The 19,354-nt window shown below is 34.2% G+C and overlaps 1 protein-coding gene across 6 annotated transcripts in view; it reads right to left on the reverse strand.

Moving 5' to 3' along the window:
* ZNF385D (zinc finger protein 385D) overlaps window positions 1–19,354 on the reverse strand; it is a 403,568-nt gene that overhangs the window by 40,517 nt on the left and 343,697 nt on the right. For all 6 annotated transcript variants that reach the window (XM_025147465.3, XM_046937672.1, XM_040696247.2 and 3 more), the window contains one exon: window positions 18,889–19,051. In XM_025147465.3, coding sequence (XP_025003233.1) covers window positions 18,889–19,051 — 163 coding nt within the window. The remainder of the gene's footprint in view (window positions 1–18,888; window positions 19,052–19,354) is intronic.

The following is a 19,354-nucleotide window of genomic DNA, read 5'->3' on the forward strand; positions in this document are numbered from 1 at the left end:
AGTGGGATGGGAGAGAGAATCAGGGGGAAAAAGAAATCATAGGTCGAGATTAAACAAACAAACAAACAAATAATAACAATAATAATGATTCAAAACAAATGATGTACAACATGATTACCCACCAACGATGAAATGATGTCCTGCCAATCCCCCCAGCCAACTTCCCCCAGTTTTATAGTTACTGCATGATGTCACACAGTAGGGAATATCCCTTTGGCAGTTTAGGTCAGCTGTCCTCATTTTGTCTCTTCCCAGCTCCTTCTGCCCCCCAGACCCTTCACTGGCTGGACAGTACCAGAAGTTGAAACGTCCTTGGCTCTGTGCAGCACTGCTCAGCAACAACTAAAACATTAATGCATTATCAATATTTTCCTTCTCCTAAAGCCAAAACATAAGATCTTACCAGACATAATGATGAAGGTCAGTTCTGTCCCAGCTGAAATCAGGGCAGATTGATTTAAACTAAAGTACAGAAGGGTACTACAAAACCATGAATGTTCCTTGAAGTTACATATACATATATAAATATATATATATATATATAATTTATATTAACAGGGAGATAAGCCTAGTTCAGCTTCACATGTCTAACACCTGAGCAACTCACCCTAAGCTCTGAAAAGGGAATAATGAGATCAAATGTCCTCTAGAAGAGCTGACTCCATCCCATCCACTATAAACAATATATTTCCAAAAAATTAACTAAAATTACCTAATCCTGAGTGACATAAATTCAAGCTGAAGTATATGACTCAACTTATTTGTGTTTCCAATTTTTATATCCCCCTCTTAGTTTCTGAAAAGTAGATCACTGAATCAGTACAAAGGACTTACAAGAGCATTAAATGTTTAAGTTTCAACTTAGATGCACTTCAGCTGACAAGGATATCAAATGACCACTTGACCATTTTTTGCCCTTCATTCCTCCTCCCACTTTCAGCCATAAAGTACAATCCATATTTTTACAATGTAGGAAACTTACACATATTTCTCAAAAAATAAACTGATCAGATGCATTATCATAATAATTAACATTATCATCTTTTTTTAATTTATTTAAATAACTATTAATTTCACTTTCATTGAAAATTCACTGTGTACTTGATGAAACATTGGGCAAGGAGCATTTTAACATAAATTATTTCATTCACAGAATATTTTCCATATTTTCTATGCAACCCATAATAGTCCAAAATGCCTCAAAGAAGAGACTATGATTACTTATGTTACCAGTGGATATGCTCTTCATAGGCATTAGGCTTACTGTTATGCAGTTAGTTATTTAAAAGATGAGAGAGAATTAAATCTCACCTAGGAAGTTCTGAACTACTTTTTTACAATTTTTTGCTTGGCATTCCTCAGAACAAAACAAAAATATATAGGCCCACACCTACAGTTTTAAAATCTTGACCTTCATTCTCCCTCTTTTACGTTTATGGTATAAAATCCTTCGGCAGCATTGTCAACAACTGTAGCTACCTATCTGCAGGGCTGAATTCTCATCCTTTTATTAATTTCCCTTAAAAACTGAAAAATCTTAAAAATTGAGGAAAACAGTAAAAAACATTAAATCTTGACTTCATTTGAATCAGTATTTCTACAGGAACCAGATTTTTTTTTTCTGATATTTTTTCATAATCATAGTATGGAAATTATTAAATAAGCATGTTGTTTTGATAAATAACTTGAGGGACAGCTGTTTGCATATGGAACGTAAAACATGTACCTTGTTCTTTGTCCTTTTACCACACTTACAGCTACTACCTTAATAGCTCTCAGCTTTATGTCCATGGGTACACTGAAGATCTACATGTTGAAGGATTGAAAGTTACAAGGAGCCTGTTGTCAAAATATATTTTTCTTCAGCTTTGCTCAAATTTCAGATAGACATCCAACTATGAGGGGCAATGATACACGGATGAAAGTAATCTAAAAATATTTATTGGCATTTGAATGTGTAGATAAACAAGAATAGTCAGAGTCTTAAGTGGTTGTTGACTTATTCCCAAGCAGGTTATTTGAGTGTTACACACTGATCATCATGTTAGCTAAATTGCTGATACAATATGGAAGAATAATTAATTTTAAGAATTCTGATTTTTATAGTGTTGAGTCTCAGGTTTTAGACACTCAGAGACCCTGAGAGTGGGACTAGTGCAAAGAAAACCCATGTGACAATCCATCTGAAGTAGACATGTGAAATGATTTATCACTTTTGAACACAGAGGCCATGCACTCCCATTTTCATTGAGTAGGATCCCTCCCTTTGGTGAAAATCTGCATACAATGTTTGATTTGAGACCTTTTATGTATTCTGTTAATAATGGTTTTATGCAAAATGTATCAACAGTTCCTGGTGTTGAGACTGGCACCTGTGTATCTTTCATCACTCCATTAAAATCATATAACTTGACTGTTTAACAACTTAATTTTTGTCCTAATGAATTCTAATTTCTTACTTTTGTGAAAAAACAGAAAGAGAAAGGCTGATTCTCAACATGCCAAGATTTACGTGGGGAACTCTTGTTTTTATTATAGATGGGGCAATGTTATTCATCAAGGCATAACAATGTCAACGGCAATACTACCAACAGCATTAATGTGGAAACTGTCTTCAAAGTCACAAGAATTTTTAATGTGATTACCTATCAAGAGTCAATATGAAAAAGTTCCTTTGTTTTTCTACTTAAAACACTAAAAAACGGGAATGAGTTTTTATCTTCATTATACCTTAGAACAGTTTTTGTAGTGATAATATGCTTATTAAGAATTTGAATCAACATTTTCAGCAATAGGGAAAGAAGTTCCAAACAATAACCACAGATAACAACCACAACTTCACTGTAAAATAATTTTTAATGGCAAAATTATAAAGCCTATTTCATGCACGAAATTCTCAACATGGCAAAGTCCTGACTTCACTTCCTAATCCAAAATAACACAAAAAAATTGAGATGAAAGCAAAAATTCCCCCCTGCAAAATTCAGATGCATATTTTCACAATAAAAATCAAAATTACAGAAACCTGAATTGAAGAACAATAACAAAAAAAAAAAACCACCACCACCACCACCAACAACAACAAAAAAAAAAACAAAACAAAAAAACATCAGCATAATCCAAGAGCTGGACCAAAAGAGACAGTCAAAATTTGAACTCGTATTTTATTTCTGATGTAGTGGCAAAATTCTTGTACTTGTGCTTTTCCTTGCCTAAATTATCATACATGGTTGAATGGAAGATAGGTATTCTGATGTGTGAAAAAGAGTTTGAGAACTGTGTCAAAAATATAGCACATTTAAAAAGTTGAGTGCACAGGCTGTAAACCCATTTTCATGAATATGACTTTTAATTTAGAAGTAGACACATGAGCAAAGTACCTGAAAACTCATATCAATGCTCAGCAGCTTGCAGACAAGTACCAAGTGGCCTAATTTTTTAGTTACGTTATAGGAAGAAATTGATTTACAGTGGTAGAGTACTTTGCAGTAGCAGCTAATACCACATTTACATGCCTCTATAATTTACTTCACTTATGGCTGTCTCTTATATTAATATTCATTATAAAAGTCCTCTTCTAATATTCCTTGATTTGACAGGAATGCATTAGCTATGACAAATGCTTTATAATGTGCTCAGACAATATTAATACAAGCAGAACCTCTGATAATTGCTTACTTAAATGCAAAGATTTTCCTTTTTATTTGAATTTACCCTTTCCTCTCTTGCTCCAGCCCCTCAGTAATACAGGTTTGGTAACAACTATACACCAGTTAGAGTCTCTGTAAGCTGAGTTTGTCTTACTAGACCACATGAAAAACTAAACTGGATTCATTCTTTTCAGAACCCTTTAGATACAGATATTGCTATGAAGTTTTCAGTTTAGAAGATATGTTTTAAGTGGAAGTAAATCACTTTCTTTATCTGTAATATCTATAATATTTTATGATAAACAAATTTCTTCTTTCTCCTTAGGAGATGACTTGTAGATGAATGTTCTTTATCCACGAGCAATCTGAGATCACAGCCAGAATTTTTACAAGCATAAAGCAGAAGAAACCTGGCAGTCAGGTTTACAACAGCTCTACTCAATTGTAGTGAGACGTGAGTGGAGAAATAGGCTTTTAGGTTTCAGAGTATACATAAAAGCAAGATACTTTCATAAAATACATTTAAATTTTGCAACAACAAAATGGGTCTGTATGGCCATAGGTAAATGGGCAATAGCTACTATAAATAAAAATTTGCAGAGCCCTGATGCAAAGAGGATAGAATCCATGACTCAGCAATTACACCACAATCATTGCTCAGCTTCATAAATATTAATTCACTTGAGATAAACAAGTTGATCTAAAATAGCTACTGTCAGGTTTGTTTGTTTGTTTTGCTATGATAGTCTATCTTGTCCTCAAGCAAAGAGCTACAAAAAATTTAATACCAAGCACACTATTATTAACTTTTTCCATTTCTTGTGTTTTTTTCTGACGTTGATACAATTTCTTTTAATAGTCCAAATGAGATGTCAGTGTTTTCCAGAGAGATGTTTGTCGTGCTCATGCTTAAAAAATAGGTATAGTCTAGATTCTACTTTCTTTGAAGATAATTCCCAAGACATCTTGGCAACAAACACTCAGGGAAAACACTTCTCATTCTTGATATTAGTGGAAAACAGATACTTAAATAATACATTTTTAACTACCCACAGTCCAGTGTTTGAAATGCAGGAGGTATAACTACTGTAGAAATAACAATTTCTGAGTGTTCAGGGAAGAACATTCATAGACTCATGCAAAATTTCACATATAGGTTGAGCAGAGGGAAACAACTATGTTTTGTTGGACTTATTTTAAAGCAAACAATTCATTTTGCTATATTGCACCATATCACTTTTGTTTTCTTTATATAGCAGTTTCTGTGGTTGGGATCTCTTAGGTCTGGTATATCAGTTCTCCTCCCCAGAGAGGAAAGAGTCTTTCCCCCTGTGTAGTGGAAGATGCCCATTGGCAGTGGGAAGAATGTGAAACAAGTGATTCAGATCCATCTTGGAATAAAAGCCATTGGGGAATATGCAACATAGAGAATAGAACATAGGAATATCGTTTAGACAGCTAGATACTGTACTTGAGATAAAACCTGAAGTATTTCCCTTTTTTCACTAGGAGTCTTATGGGGCACAGGGTATCATAGCTACCAAATAGACAATGCTGTATCTAGAATGGACACCTAACACATAGCTGGAGCTTGAGGAATTCCTCACTCACTTCCACTGAACTTTAATGACATTCTTCTATTTTTTGCTATTTTTTTCCTCTGTTTGATAATTCCAGTGAGAGTCAATATAATAGTAACATGACTCACCTGAATTTAAATTGGATAACCCATCTTTTGAGACTTTATTTATTCACTGCATAACACTATATTAACTAATAGTATATGGTAAATATGGAAATAGGTAGTGAGGAAACATTTCTTTAAACCTCTCACTGCTTCTTTGCAAAATTATATTAATATTAATCCAAAACTTCCCATGTACTTAAACACATATTACTAGTTCAGAACCTCTATCTGAAATAAATTCCACTACTAAGTCTTTAAAGATTCTCCTTCAAGATGTATGTTCTCTACATTTACAAAACTCCACAAATAGTGAATACAAATCATGTTATTATGATATGATGAGTTTTAGCACTTCTTTTATGGCTAGAAACTGTGTGCCTGATACACATAAGTATGCTTTATCTGGAAAAGATGCAAGTTTTTGCAGTAATTACAGTGGAAAAACAATAAAAAAGCTGCACATGACTGTACTGCTAATAAAATCCATCTAAATCAGAACAATTCATTTCCTTAGAGACTGTAAAGAGGAATCTTTACATATTTCACTTTTGTCTCACTAGCTTGTAGCCAAGGTAAGTTAAAGAAATATTGCAAATTCTAAGTCTTGAAATATATTTGAAAGATATATTTCATATGAAATATTTCCTTTTGGAGAGAATACTATAAATTGCCAAAATACAGGGTTTTTTTTACAAGAGTGTATGCTTGCTCATATATGAAAGAAAAATTTGGGGTATCAGTTTCGTTTTTCTGCCAACTGTTAAGTACCATGCAAATACTTCTTTTCACAACTACTCCGTGCAACTACAAACCAGTTTCAGTTTCTGGATGCATGGTCTCTTCTGTGATAAACAGAACTGAATTTAAATTATATAACGAAATGTCTTAAACTGGATGTTAAATGATCAAACATTTAAGTTTCCCAGGACATATCTCTGATCAATATATAAACACAACTGCCAATACAGTTCTTTAGATATTCAGGTCAGATTGTGGAGGGAAAAAAACACAAAACAAAACAACAATAAAAATTTTAAAATAAATTATAATTAATACTTTAAACAAAGACTTGAAACAATTAGTAACACATTAGTTTAACTATTAGTACAGAAAATAAATGTCTTTTCTCAGATACTTAATAGGGAATAAATATATAAATAAATAACAGCATCAAATGCATCACTCCTTTGACAAAATATCAAATCTTGTCTCTCCATTCCGAGACTGCCCAAGTGTGCAGTAATGACCTTGAAAAAGATAAGCAAGTTCTTCAAACTGTCAGCAAAAGACTCAGTAGATAAGAAAGGTGGGCTCAGCCACTGGAAAGCATTCTTCGTCAAACATAAAACAAGCAAGCATACGATAGGTGTTACTTGGAGAATGATGACACACTACTGAAAGAAGATAAATGCACTCCCAAATATTTAAGGCTGGAAATGTCAGCGATATATCTCGTGAGTTCTGCAATGGCAGCCATCTTGATTAGATACAGTGTCCACAGCATTTGAGAAAGGTAAAAGCACTAAGTTTAGTGTAGAACAGCTTCATGAAAGATCAGAAAAGCAAGAATTTTTTTTTTTTCTAACTTTCTGCCAATATTTGTCATGTATAAACAGTATCAGGTAGCAAACTGAATAAAACAGTACAGGTACATACAAGTTATTACAAAATATAATGACAATACAAGAGCAGTATCCACAACACTTGGACTTTTTTCTTTATTCCCTTGCACTTTCCCCTCAGTTTTCTCATTTCAAAGGCTGATTTTGAAGTCTTCCAGAAAGTGAAATTGGGATTTTTTGAAAATCTTTTTGAAGTACTAGAAAGATCATTACTTGAAGGAACATGAGGAGACAGAGCTCTTGTCACAGGTTGTTCTTCTAGACTACTACTGATCAACCAAAAGGTTGCCCAGAATATATGATTACAGCAGTGCTGTTAATTAGAATGTTAGAGAAGGCTAAGTCACTATTCTATTTATTTGCTTCTTTAGTTTAATTTTAGTCAGGATTTGTTAAAATCTTAAATTAAAATAACAGTGGCAGGTAGTCATGAAGCTGGCTGCACAGTTATGGTAGAAGATAAGAGGGATCTTGACTTGAAGATGGACAAACTTTTTTGGTATTAAAAGGCAGAGCAATCAAAATCATTTCTCAACAGCTACCACAATGAACAGCCTGAAGAATATTTGAACCTCAGAAAAACAGAACTATTAAGGATAATCTCAAATTTCTGTACAGTCAGAGAACAACTGAATCATTGCCTATGACAACAAAAGTGATGATTAATGGTTAAAATTTTCTGTAGCAGGCAGGGTGACTTTCCTTTAGACTTATGCAAACACACTAGTTAAGTGCAATTGTGTGAATTGCTCCTTGCCTTTTAAAAAGTTAGGTGAGCTCAAAAATCTCCCCTAACATCATCTCAAGAAGACATTTGGCTATCTGATGAAAACATGACAAGGAGATGCTGACCCTGTGCAGGTTGGTGTTGGCCCTCCAAACACAGCAAGGCCTCTAGTTCAGGGATTTTATCAGTGCAAACTGCACACACCTACTCTATTAGTTTCCACATGGACTTCCACTCACTCATCTCAGGCATAATTCTCCTTCTCCGCTCGGTAGTGAAGTTCTCATGCTCACTGTTGATACCTGGAGCAGGGAAGCTGCAGAATCCATGGCACAACATGCACCTCAGGCTGAAAAACCAGTGAGCAAACAGCAAGGAAAAGGAAAAGCCTCCTGGTTTCCCTCTTCACCTTGGTAAATTAGCTTCTGACTATGCAGGTTTTGTGTATGAACTTGTCTCAATTTAAACAAAAACACTACCTGACCTTTGTGTTTCCAGACATATATATATATATTTATATAATAAAAGCTGTAGATGAGTTAGCATGCGTGAATTTTCATGAGTTTCAGACACAAGCTCACCTCCATAATAAGAAAATTTTATTGGGTTTAAAATTCAGAAATAAAAAAGTTCATTTACACTGTGAGATACTGTGAACATAAAAGCCTTCCCCTAATAGCATGCTCCCAGCTTCTGTGAGCATTGTCACTTGTGTATACACTAGAGATGTTCCCTCCATTGATCACTCAAGTTATACTGTTGAAGCTCACCTACATATGTATTCTATAGGAGATAGAATGCACTAACTTCTCCAAACCATTCTCCCACTCTGATGGCCCAACAAGGAAATAGGAATCACATGCAGGATAAATGTGAGAAGATTCACCGCTTATTTGAAGCACTTTGTGCGTCACCATCAGTAGCTGCTGATATTTTGTTACAATTAAATTATTACAATTAAAGACAAGAAAAAAATTGGGCATCTTCACCTTTTGAAAATACCAGTAGTTGCTGGGCAACTAGTTGCAGGACAACTACTGCAAGTGAATTCCACTGAATGTACTATTTTATTCAGTTTGCTACCTGATACTGTTTATACATGACAAATACAGTTGATACACCTTGCGGATGGATCTGCCAAGACAAACCTTCAGCTATTAAGCCACCAGAGCAGAAACTGAAGCATAAATAGTAAAAAACAAAATGCAGCAATGGAAGGGATTAAAACTGCATGATAGCTATCTCAGGACTCCCTTGATAAGGTGAATGAACTAAAGAGCTAATTTGAGGACTCTGCTGTAAGAAAATGGCTATTTACAAGCAGAAATAAGATAATTTGAAAAGTGTGATGAAAAATATCTGATTTTATTTTAGGCTCTGCCTGTATTTTAATAAGTGAAGATCTACTGAATTAAATTAGGAAATCCTTCTGAGACTCTTAAAATGCTTATTTTATTTATAGCTTAAAACTAATCAGAATTGAAACAAGGAAAAGAAGACAATAGCAATTACTGATTGAAGGACATGAGAAGAATGCTAAGAAGTATACAGATTGGGAATTAAAACATGAAATTCAATTGTCTCAATTAATTCAAATTCTAATAATGACTGAAAAAAATACTAAACCAAGAGTAAGAGTAGAAAAAATATTAGACTTCCAGAGACATAAAGCATGTTTAATTATGTAGAGTAAATTTTCTGACACAATTAAGGACACAGTTTTGCACTACAAAGACATGGTCTACCCAGACAAATATTTATGAGCAACTAAAATTTTCTAACATTTTATTATCCAATCCTGTGCAAAACATAGAAAGATAAAATATTATGATCTGGGGAGGAATTACTTCAAGAGTCAGTTCTTGTTCTTGATCGCATGTTGTTTTACTGAAGTCAACTGAATCAGTCTCATGTATTAATAAGAACTGTCACATGTGACACATAAAGGACTTCAGTGCAGAACAACTAAAATGTATAATATACATGATGAACAAATACAGTCTACTAGCATCTTTTTTTTTTTTTTTTACTGGGAGAGTCAGGAAGATTTATTTATGTGAATACAAATTACTTATGTGAAGCCTGAATATAAACATATATAGAAGCCAGTAAAAAATAATTATATCCACACTGTTCTCTAACTTACAACTGAGCATTGCCCACAAGACTTACATTAATTAAGTCTTGAGTCAAGTCTAGTAACTTTGGTCAAATGACTATGACAATCCCACATAACATTTGGTATGTGATATAATCCTTTTCAGTGCTAAAAACACTTTGGCTTGCTTGTGGAATGAAGCTGCCTACTTTTCACTTGCAGTCTTTGGAAACTGCCATATCTCCTAATTACTAACTTAGATTGCTGTTTTCATGAGATTTTAAAAAATTATTATTATTTGATTGTAATTTAAAAAAACCCAAAACACTAGTTTACATTCTGCTTGATGAAATAAATGCTGAGTGCATTTGTCTCATTTTTCACTATGAAATCATACTTATCATATCATCCTATTAGATCTCTAATTGTGATTATATTTTTGCAATTAATAATATATTAGATTTTCAGTAATAAAAGAAATAAAACTTTCTATTCCTCCAGTGTCCTCAACAAATACTTGTTCACAAGGTTTTGGGTGAACATCACTGCATCAGTGTTTCATGTGTAGCTGAAACTGAGATATGAACTCTCAAATCTTTTTCAACCTTACATGAAGCCCCCCACCCTCCAAAAACGTTCTTTAACCTTCTTCCTTGGGAACAATACATCTTGTCACATTAAGAGCAACTGACTGACTAAATCTCCAGTTCAGGCAGTGATTATTTAGATATATTTATTAATTAACCAGATACCTAGAATTTGTGCTATTTTCAATTTGTAAAAGTTTTACATTTTCTGCAGCTATCTGATGATGGAGATAAGAACCAATTCCAAAATTACTTCACTAGGATATATCTATAAAAACTCATGCATTTTGATGGCATTCCAAGGCCTTAAATTAGCAGGCCTATATACACTCAATATATTTCATATTTTTTCTGCATCATTCTGGTATTTTACATAATTTTGAACCTCTATATGTTCTAGAACCATGCAAACATGGATCATCAGCATGTTTTCTTTTTTTATCAATTTAGTATGTACTCCCATGAGAACAATTTTTTGGTAGGAAAGAATGATTTTTTGTCAATTCATGTCAATTTTCATTAATTAATTGATCATATTTAATTCATTATTCAATTCTCCCGAAGGCTGTTGCTTTATTTCTTCCAAAATTGGTGTCATAGTGATAGATCTATGTATCTAAGATACTTGAATTATCTCGTTTACCTTTTTTGAATACTGACACAATGTTTATTTTCTTCTAGTCCTCTGGATTTTCCATTGTCTATATTACACAGAAAAATGACAGTTATGCAAGAAGTTCTTAATCTGCTCCTTTTAAAACTTTCAGACGTAACTTTTCTGGAATTGATGTCTGATTAAATGCTTGTGTTTAAATGCTGCCATCAGCAAAGAAGGCATTTAAACATTAATGTTATCATCAAGTTGAAATAAGTAGCCCGTTTTTTTTCTCATTCTGAATTTATCATATGTTGTTCCTTGGTCCTTGTAACTTTTAAGAATCTTTTTATTTCCCTTAAGACTGGATTTATTCTTGTATTCATTTATTTCCTATAATAATACTCAGTAGTTTTTACTTTCAAAGTTACATAAACCGTTTTGACATTAATTTGGCTATGCACGTTCCATAATACAAAAGTTTTAATACTGGGACATTAATATTTTATTTATCAAGGTGAAATACAGAATGTGGGAAGATGAAATGAGAAACAACAATTCTTCAAGATGTCTGATAAACTAAAATAATTTTGAGAATAAGAGAATCTTAATGTATATGTATCCTGAAGTTACAGGCGTGGTTTAGCTCAGGCATCTATTACATGGAAAACTAAAGAAAGTTTAAGCAGCACAGAATTCAGATGCATGAAAACCAATTACATGTTTGCGTTCCTCCTCAAACAGATGTCGAATCTACAACTATGCTTCATTTCAAGGTAACTTGATCTTCCTGATATCCAACCTAAACCTCTCCTGGCACGACTTGAGGCCACTTCCTCTTGTCCTGTCACCTGTGAGAAGAGACCAGCCCTGCCTCGTTGCAATCACCTTTCAGGTATTTGAAAAGAGCAATAAGTTCTCTCCCCTTAGCCTCCTCTTCCCCAGACTAAACAGCCCCAGTCCCTTCGGTTGCTGCTCGTAGGGCATATTCTCCAAGCCCTTCACCAGCCTTGTTGCCTTTTGGACCTGCTCCAGCACCTCAATGTCCCTTCTGTATTGAGGTACCCAAAACTGAACACAGTATTTGAAGTGGGGCCTCACCAATGCTGAGTACAGAGGCAGGATTACTCCCCTAATCCTGCTCAGCACACCATTCCTGATACAAATCAGGATGCCGTTGGCCTTCTTGGCCACCTGAGCACACTGCTGGCTCATATTCAGCCAACTGTCCAGCAGTACACTATGGACAATCAGCTGAATATGAGCCAGGTATAGATACCTCTATATTTATTAATACATCTATTTGTTCCTTCTCTGGTGGTCTTTAGACCACTCTGAATGGTACTGTAAGGCCATTGTACAGTAATGGCACCAAACGTTTTGCACAGTATATTTACTCATTCTCTTATTAATCATTCAAACACACTCTCCTACTTTCTTTGGTTTAGGCATGGTAGGAATATGATAGAAAGTAACAAACATACAAACAAAAAAGGAAATACAAAAAATTGAAGTCTAAATAAAAGTATTTTTTTCTACATTACCCAGTTAACATGTCAACTTGAAAAGAATGGATCAGTTATACAAAGATGTACTCTTCTCATTTCCTTGAAACAGAGTCTCATCGTCTGAAAAAAATTCAGACTTGAAAAATTAACCACTTATCCAAGAATATTTGATCAAGAAGTGTCCATTCCATTCCAAATCAGACTAAAAACTAACAAAATGAACATATACTCAACTGTAAAAGGCTTCTGAAACTAATGATTTACAAAAATGTAATAGAGAACCAAGGACTGAAATACCTTGATTTTTCTGAAATCCCAAAGCTAACTTGTGTCAGTTTAATTCATAACATAACGAGAAAACACAACACAAAGAATGAGCCATTAAGCAGATACATGCTGCAGTACTTGATCCAGTTTTTAGAGTAGTGATTATGAATAACTGATGAACAGATATCTAATAAACAGATTATTCCCAAGATTTCTAGTAGTTACAACTATGGGCAATGGCAAACAAGATTATATTTCACTGAGACACTATGAATAGAATATGCTTTTCATTTCGATGAACAATAACATTGTTAGTACTAAACTTTCAAACTGATTCAATACACTGATACAGATGTTGTGACTGACAGCGGTTTTTATCTACAGGATTATTCAAGCATAAAATTGTTGTCAAGGCAATCCAAAACAAAAGCAGCTGGGTCCACAGAAAACACATGGTGTTCATATGACAAAGCTCTCAGTACATAGATGAAACAAAGAAAGATTTTTATTGCACATTAATGATCAATTGAGGCACATATAAATTACTGTACTTTTAATATCACCATTTAGCTACACTCAGAAAGAAAGAAAAAGCCCTAGTTCTACATAAAGATCAAAAGAGAATCTATTGTCTTCCAAATTACCATTGAGCTTTAATGCAAAATTGGTACAACAGCCTGTGCAAGGCTGATAACATTTTGTGCTGCAGTTAGCTACAGATTGTCAGAAGTGTGAAAAAGTCAAAGCATAGGTGATTTAAAGTGAAAGACATTGTAACATGGTTGAATATGACTGTATTTAATTTTCTGAGTGCACAATTAAGAGAACTGATAGTGATGAATCAGTGATCTCTAGTTTTCAGGCAAATGACAAGAGCATCAAAAATACAAACCTTTTCCAGACTAAAGTTTTCATTTAATGCTTTCACTCAAATAAAATTAGAAGAGACCAGTTTTCAGAATTGGATGATTGAGAATTAGATTGCGCTGTTCTAAAGCTGGCTCTGAAATCTGCAGCATGTAAAGCACCAAGCAATTACTCCACGTTTATTATTTCACACTTGCAGTAACAGCATAGGGTATGCTGCAACTTGTTATCAACACTACCTACATATCTACGGACCAACTTCAGCTCCAGTGTAGGCCGATGTAAGAAAACAGGCCTTTTTCAGCTTTTATTCCCATTGTCTGTAGACTGTTGAGTCAGTCCCCAAAAGTACAGTTAAAGGTTGCAGAAGAGTGATAAAATATGCTATGAAATTATTAGAAAAGATACAGTACAGAAAGAAAATACAGTATATAACAAGGCACAAAACAGGTGTAAAAGGAGTAAAATGACTCTGAAAATAACAGCTCTGAAAATAAAAACTCTAAATTTGTCATCTATTCCAGCAGAAAGATATAAAGATACAATTTAAAATGCAATAGAAAGCTTTGTGCTTCAGTCAGGTCCCATCAGTGATCTTTTCCTTATTTTAATTGCATGTAAAATACATTTTATAACAGTAATGTATATTACATAAATTCAGTGTGATTTGCCTAATGGGAAACTAGTGCAAACCTATTAAAGCTACGCATTAGGAGAATGTAGTGATCTGTATAAGATTAGACATTCCCATTTTAGTCCTCTTATTTTGCTTTGAGTTTATTCTTTTTTCTTTTTTTCTTCTCATTTCCTGACAGTTTCTTAGTTCTCAGTTTTACATAAAGACACAAAATATAATAGAAAACATGCTGTATGAGCTGGCAGGCTCCTGGTCAGCTGCAAGAAGTCCAGCTGCAGGCCAGTCACTAGTGGCCTTCAGGGACTGATATCAGTGCCAATACTATTTAAAGTCTTCATTAATGACCCAGTTGCTGAGATAGCATGAGCAAGTTTGCAGACAACACAAAACTGGGATGAGTGCCTAATATACCAGATGGAAGTGTTGCTATTCAGAGACCTTGACAGTCTGGAGAAATGGGACAACAGGAGTCCCTTGAAGCTCAAAGGAAAATGTAAAATCTTTAAATTGAGCAGGAATAATCCCAGGCATCATTCTGGGTTGGAGGCTGGAAAGAAGATTTGTGGAGAAGGACTCAGGGTCCAAAAGTACACCAGGTTGGACATCAGCTAGCAACATGGCCTTGCGACAAAGAAGGCCAATGGCATACCGGGCTGCATTAGGAAGAGCATTGCCAGCAGGCTGAATGAGATGATCCTTCCCCTATACTCAGCACTGGGTGAAAAGCATCTGTAGTACTTAGGTCTGGACTGCTTCGTGTAACAGAGACATGAACACACTTGGAGTGAGTTCTCTTTTTTTCTCTCAGAGCACAGAGGTCTCTTAGCCATTAAGACATTCAGGCACGTTCATAACATTTTTCTGTGTATTCAAGGGCTGCTCATTGGATTTAATACTTAAGATTTAAGACAATGTATAAAATTCAGAAGATACTTTAAAGACTTTGCTGTAATGATGGTTGCTTTCTTGGACAGATATATTTGTCCTTCCTCACCGACAAAAAAAAAAAAAAAAAATCATCATCTGATTCACACTGAATTATCTGTTAACAAAAAGAAAGTATAAAAATATTCAGGAACTAACCTATAATAATGTGCTCATGGAGAGTCCATGTATATTCAGACATGAACAGTGACTACAAAGATACAATTTTACATGAACATAAACTTGGACAGTCACTCTAGATCCAAAAATCCAAGCACAAGGCAAGACATATAGTCCAGTATGATTTTACTGGACAGGATGCATAGTTACACTGATGGAAATTCAGAATGATATTCTGAAAGATTTCCTAAAGTATCAATCCTTACAGCCAAAGTGGAAGTGTGAAGGATTTTAATGAGAAACATACACATTGGCTGAAAGCAGGAGCAATTTTAAAGCTATCTAGATCAATTAACAACTTTATACAAGGAGATATGTATACATGTACGTTAACATACGGTGAAAATACAATTTTTTTTTTTTTATTGTCACCCCTTGAATTAGAGAATCAAGAAATATTGTAATCTGGCTATGTGAGTTTCCATTTGGAATGGTCATGCCTTCTGTTTTTCTGTTCTAAACAAATACAGATAAGTACAGGTGATAGGAGGACATGAAATAATAGAACAGGTAGTAAAGTTGTCATATGTTAAAAATGTGATCATTCATTATGTGACTGGCAATATAACTCTTTGTTTTTAATTCCTTCCAAAGAACTCTCAAGCTCTAGTCTTCTAATGATTCAAAAGGTTCTTTAAGGGAGACAAAAAAGGAAAAAGAATTTTGACTTTCGCAGAATAAGAAAAATGACCCCATCTTTCATGTTTTCTCCTTTACACATACAGTGTAACAGTCAGGAATTATTTATTAAAGGTTTTAAGGAGTCTCCTTACATAGTGGATTGCATAGCCTCCAACATTTATTGGTCTTTTTCTCAGTCTTCATTGCATAGCATTGCATAGCACTGCATAGATTTCCTGAAGGTATTTCATTTGCTGGGGCTGTTAAGTATGCGCAAAACCAGTGAAGTGAAATCCTGACCAATGTGCTGTGACTAGCATGTAATTCACCACTTAACCACTGCTGTACATGATGTATTGGAGGTGATATGAACACGACCTTATCCTTGGCATATTTGGGATCAAGTATTAGTCTTCTGTGCAGAGTTCTAAAATATTGTAGGGAAAGCTTTTACTGAAAATCATCACAAGTGAAGGTAATAGAACTTATTTCTAGTTATGAATGATCAATTCATGAGATGTAGTAATTAGCTATTCCCTCAGAAGTGCTTGTTACTATCAGAATATTTGCCTTTTCCTGTGATCCTTGAAAATAGTGCATACAGTGCAGCATATTCTAATGTTATTCTGGCTTTCAGAAAACACTTTGCTATAGAGTAAATATAAAATTCAGGGATTTTTTTTAACTTGTCATAATAGGCAGAAAATTTCAGCCTTTTGTCTATCAAAATTGAATACATATATTTTTATTTATTGTTCATTTTAATGCTCTACCTGCATGCTTGATTCTACAGAGGATAACTTGTACCAAGGATGCCAGTCACTGTGACCACCAGTCACATCAGTGCTGACCTGTAACACCCGTATTTCTGTTTTGATTGAATTGGCTACCTTTTTTATTTTAATGCCAGTGATTGAATAGGACTTTTGCCACAAGTTGAATAGGTGCTCATAGTATTTTGTCAAAGTCAGATTTTAGATTGTTTGCCAACTAAGATTATTTCTTTTCCTCATAGAATGCCACTGAGGTCAGTATCGCTAGTACAGAATAAATATGTATATGTGTACCTACATATATGTATACATATATTCTAAAATATTAATTCAAGAAGTTACACACAGCGTATAAAACTGAAGAAATTCCTGCACAGGTCATTGCTTTTGTGGGCAACCAGTTTTTTGATGTTTTCTTATTTATGCTGATAAAAAAAATGATTTGTACTACTGACCTTGGATGAAAGACAGTTTAAATTTCTTGTCAGAGATCTAATGCAAAGCCTGATGGAAAGACTGTTTTTAGGAAACCTTGAATAATCCTCTAAACTTACACAGCATAAGAAAAAAAGCTTTTCAATAGTGCAAATCAAAGCTCAAAAATCTTTTTTTTCTAATTCCCTCAAAATAGTCATCATTATTTGTAAACAATCACTCACTCTTTCCATACAACATCCCTCAAACTGTTATGGGGCCTCAACTGTTATGAAGAGGTAGCATCAGGAGAAACTTTAAAATATATTGGTATGCTTAGAAACATCTTTTTTATACGTAACTTTTGACATTTCCCATCTTTGATACCATTCTGCCATGCTTCATCTCTTTCATCTGATAAGCAAAAGCACTTAGAATATTTTCAGGAATATATATATTTGGAATAAACATGATGTTGTAACAGTCGTTCTTTAAAGCATTGATACTGTTGTTACGATATAAATTTCCATTAAAAAAATATGCTGTTTATAATAGGCATATATGAAAGAGAGAAGGAAAGGGGGAGAGGGAGGGAGAGAGGGAGAGAGAGAGAGAGAGAGAGAGAGTGTGTGAGAGTTATTGGTATCTGTCTATAACATAGACATAACCTAAAGAATGTATTACATATCTGCAAGGATTTTTTTTGTTTTTGTTTTTGCAATAATTAGTGCACAACTATTTACAGTGCAAGACGTGAATCAGAAATGGTTGGAAATGAACAGCTTCTAGCATGAGTATAAATGTCTTTGCTTTTTCACAGCTTTATCTTTTTTGCTGTTGCTGTTTTTGGCTTGTTTGGTGAAGGGGGGTTGAATATGATTAACTACTTGAACTGTGTATCTTCATGGAGAGAAAAGCAGTCATATCTTGTGAGATACCAAGATACCATTCAATGGACTTGCAGCCTTCCTTTGAAATTTCCAGTAGAATAATACTGCATTTAAAATGCAAGCTTAATCAAACCCTGTTGACTTCAACAAATATTCACATAGATTTTATTTGCAAAGGAGTGCCTTTTACCCACTCAACAATTTAAAAGATATGACTTCATTCTGAAGACTCATTTAAGCAGAATAATTGTAATCAACAACACTTACCTGATTATGTGGAATAGAGGTTATACTGCTATTTTCCAGCTCAAAACCATGCAATAGCCACTTTAAAAAAATAATGTAATGTTTGAAATTTATGAAAACTAGGTTTAACTAACAATGCTTTGGCAAGAGGCTTCTAGAAAGAGTTAGTGCAATTCGCTTCTTTATTTGTGGTTAAAAGAAACATGCCATAAATAATGATTTATAGACAGGTACTGCATATAGGCTATGAGGGTTAGGTCAGTTGATATGTAACAGTTTAGCTGCCATAAAAAATAATCAAAATGTGACTATTGCATTTTATCCTAAAAGAATGACAAGCCTCTTTTCATAAAGAGAAATTGGTTGTATGACTGTCATACTCTCACCAGTGTACTAAAAGTACTAAAAGAAATCGGTACCACACAGAAAAATGAATCAAGCATGAATCAATGTGGCAAGCACATAACCAAACAGACATGGAATTAAGGAAAAAACAACAACAACAAAAAAACAAAACAGCAACAATAACAACGACAGAGCAAAAAAACAAACAAACAAACAAAAAAACAACCCACAACAAAGATTGTCGCTTAACCTGGTTTGTCAGAGCTGGTATTGATGGTATTGGTAGTGATGGAAGTGAAGGTAGTCTTTGCGCTGTCCTTGGTAGTAACAGATTTCTGCTTATTTTTCATGGCTTCCAGTGCTTTGAGCTTCTTGGCATGTTTAGTGCCTTTGTAGTGGGCCGCAGCCTGGCTCTACAAAGGAGAACAAAATGAACCATGCAATCAGGCTCATTTCTAAACTGGCATTCTCTGTATTAGTACAAATACAGACTACCTTTCAATGATGGGTACCATTCACATTATCCAAATGGAAAATTATATTTAGAATGATGCTTGGAAAACAATGGAAAAATTACCCAAACAACCCCTATTCGATGAATACAGTATATTACTGTATAACGCTATATTACTTCCAGACCAAAAATACGGATGTTTTCGTCTTGCATGCTTGAACATGTATGAGGAAAAATTTTGCTTTTGCATTAAAAAAATTTC

The sequence above is a fragment of the Gallus gallus genome, chromosome 2, assembly GCF_016699485.2.
Source record: "Gallus gallus isolate bGalGal1 chromosome 2, bGalGal1.mat.broiler.GRCg7b, whole genome shotgun sequence".
In the NCBI taxonomy this organism is placed as follows: Eukaryota; Metazoa; Chordata; class Aves; order Galliformes; family Phasianidae; genus Gallus; species Gallus gallus.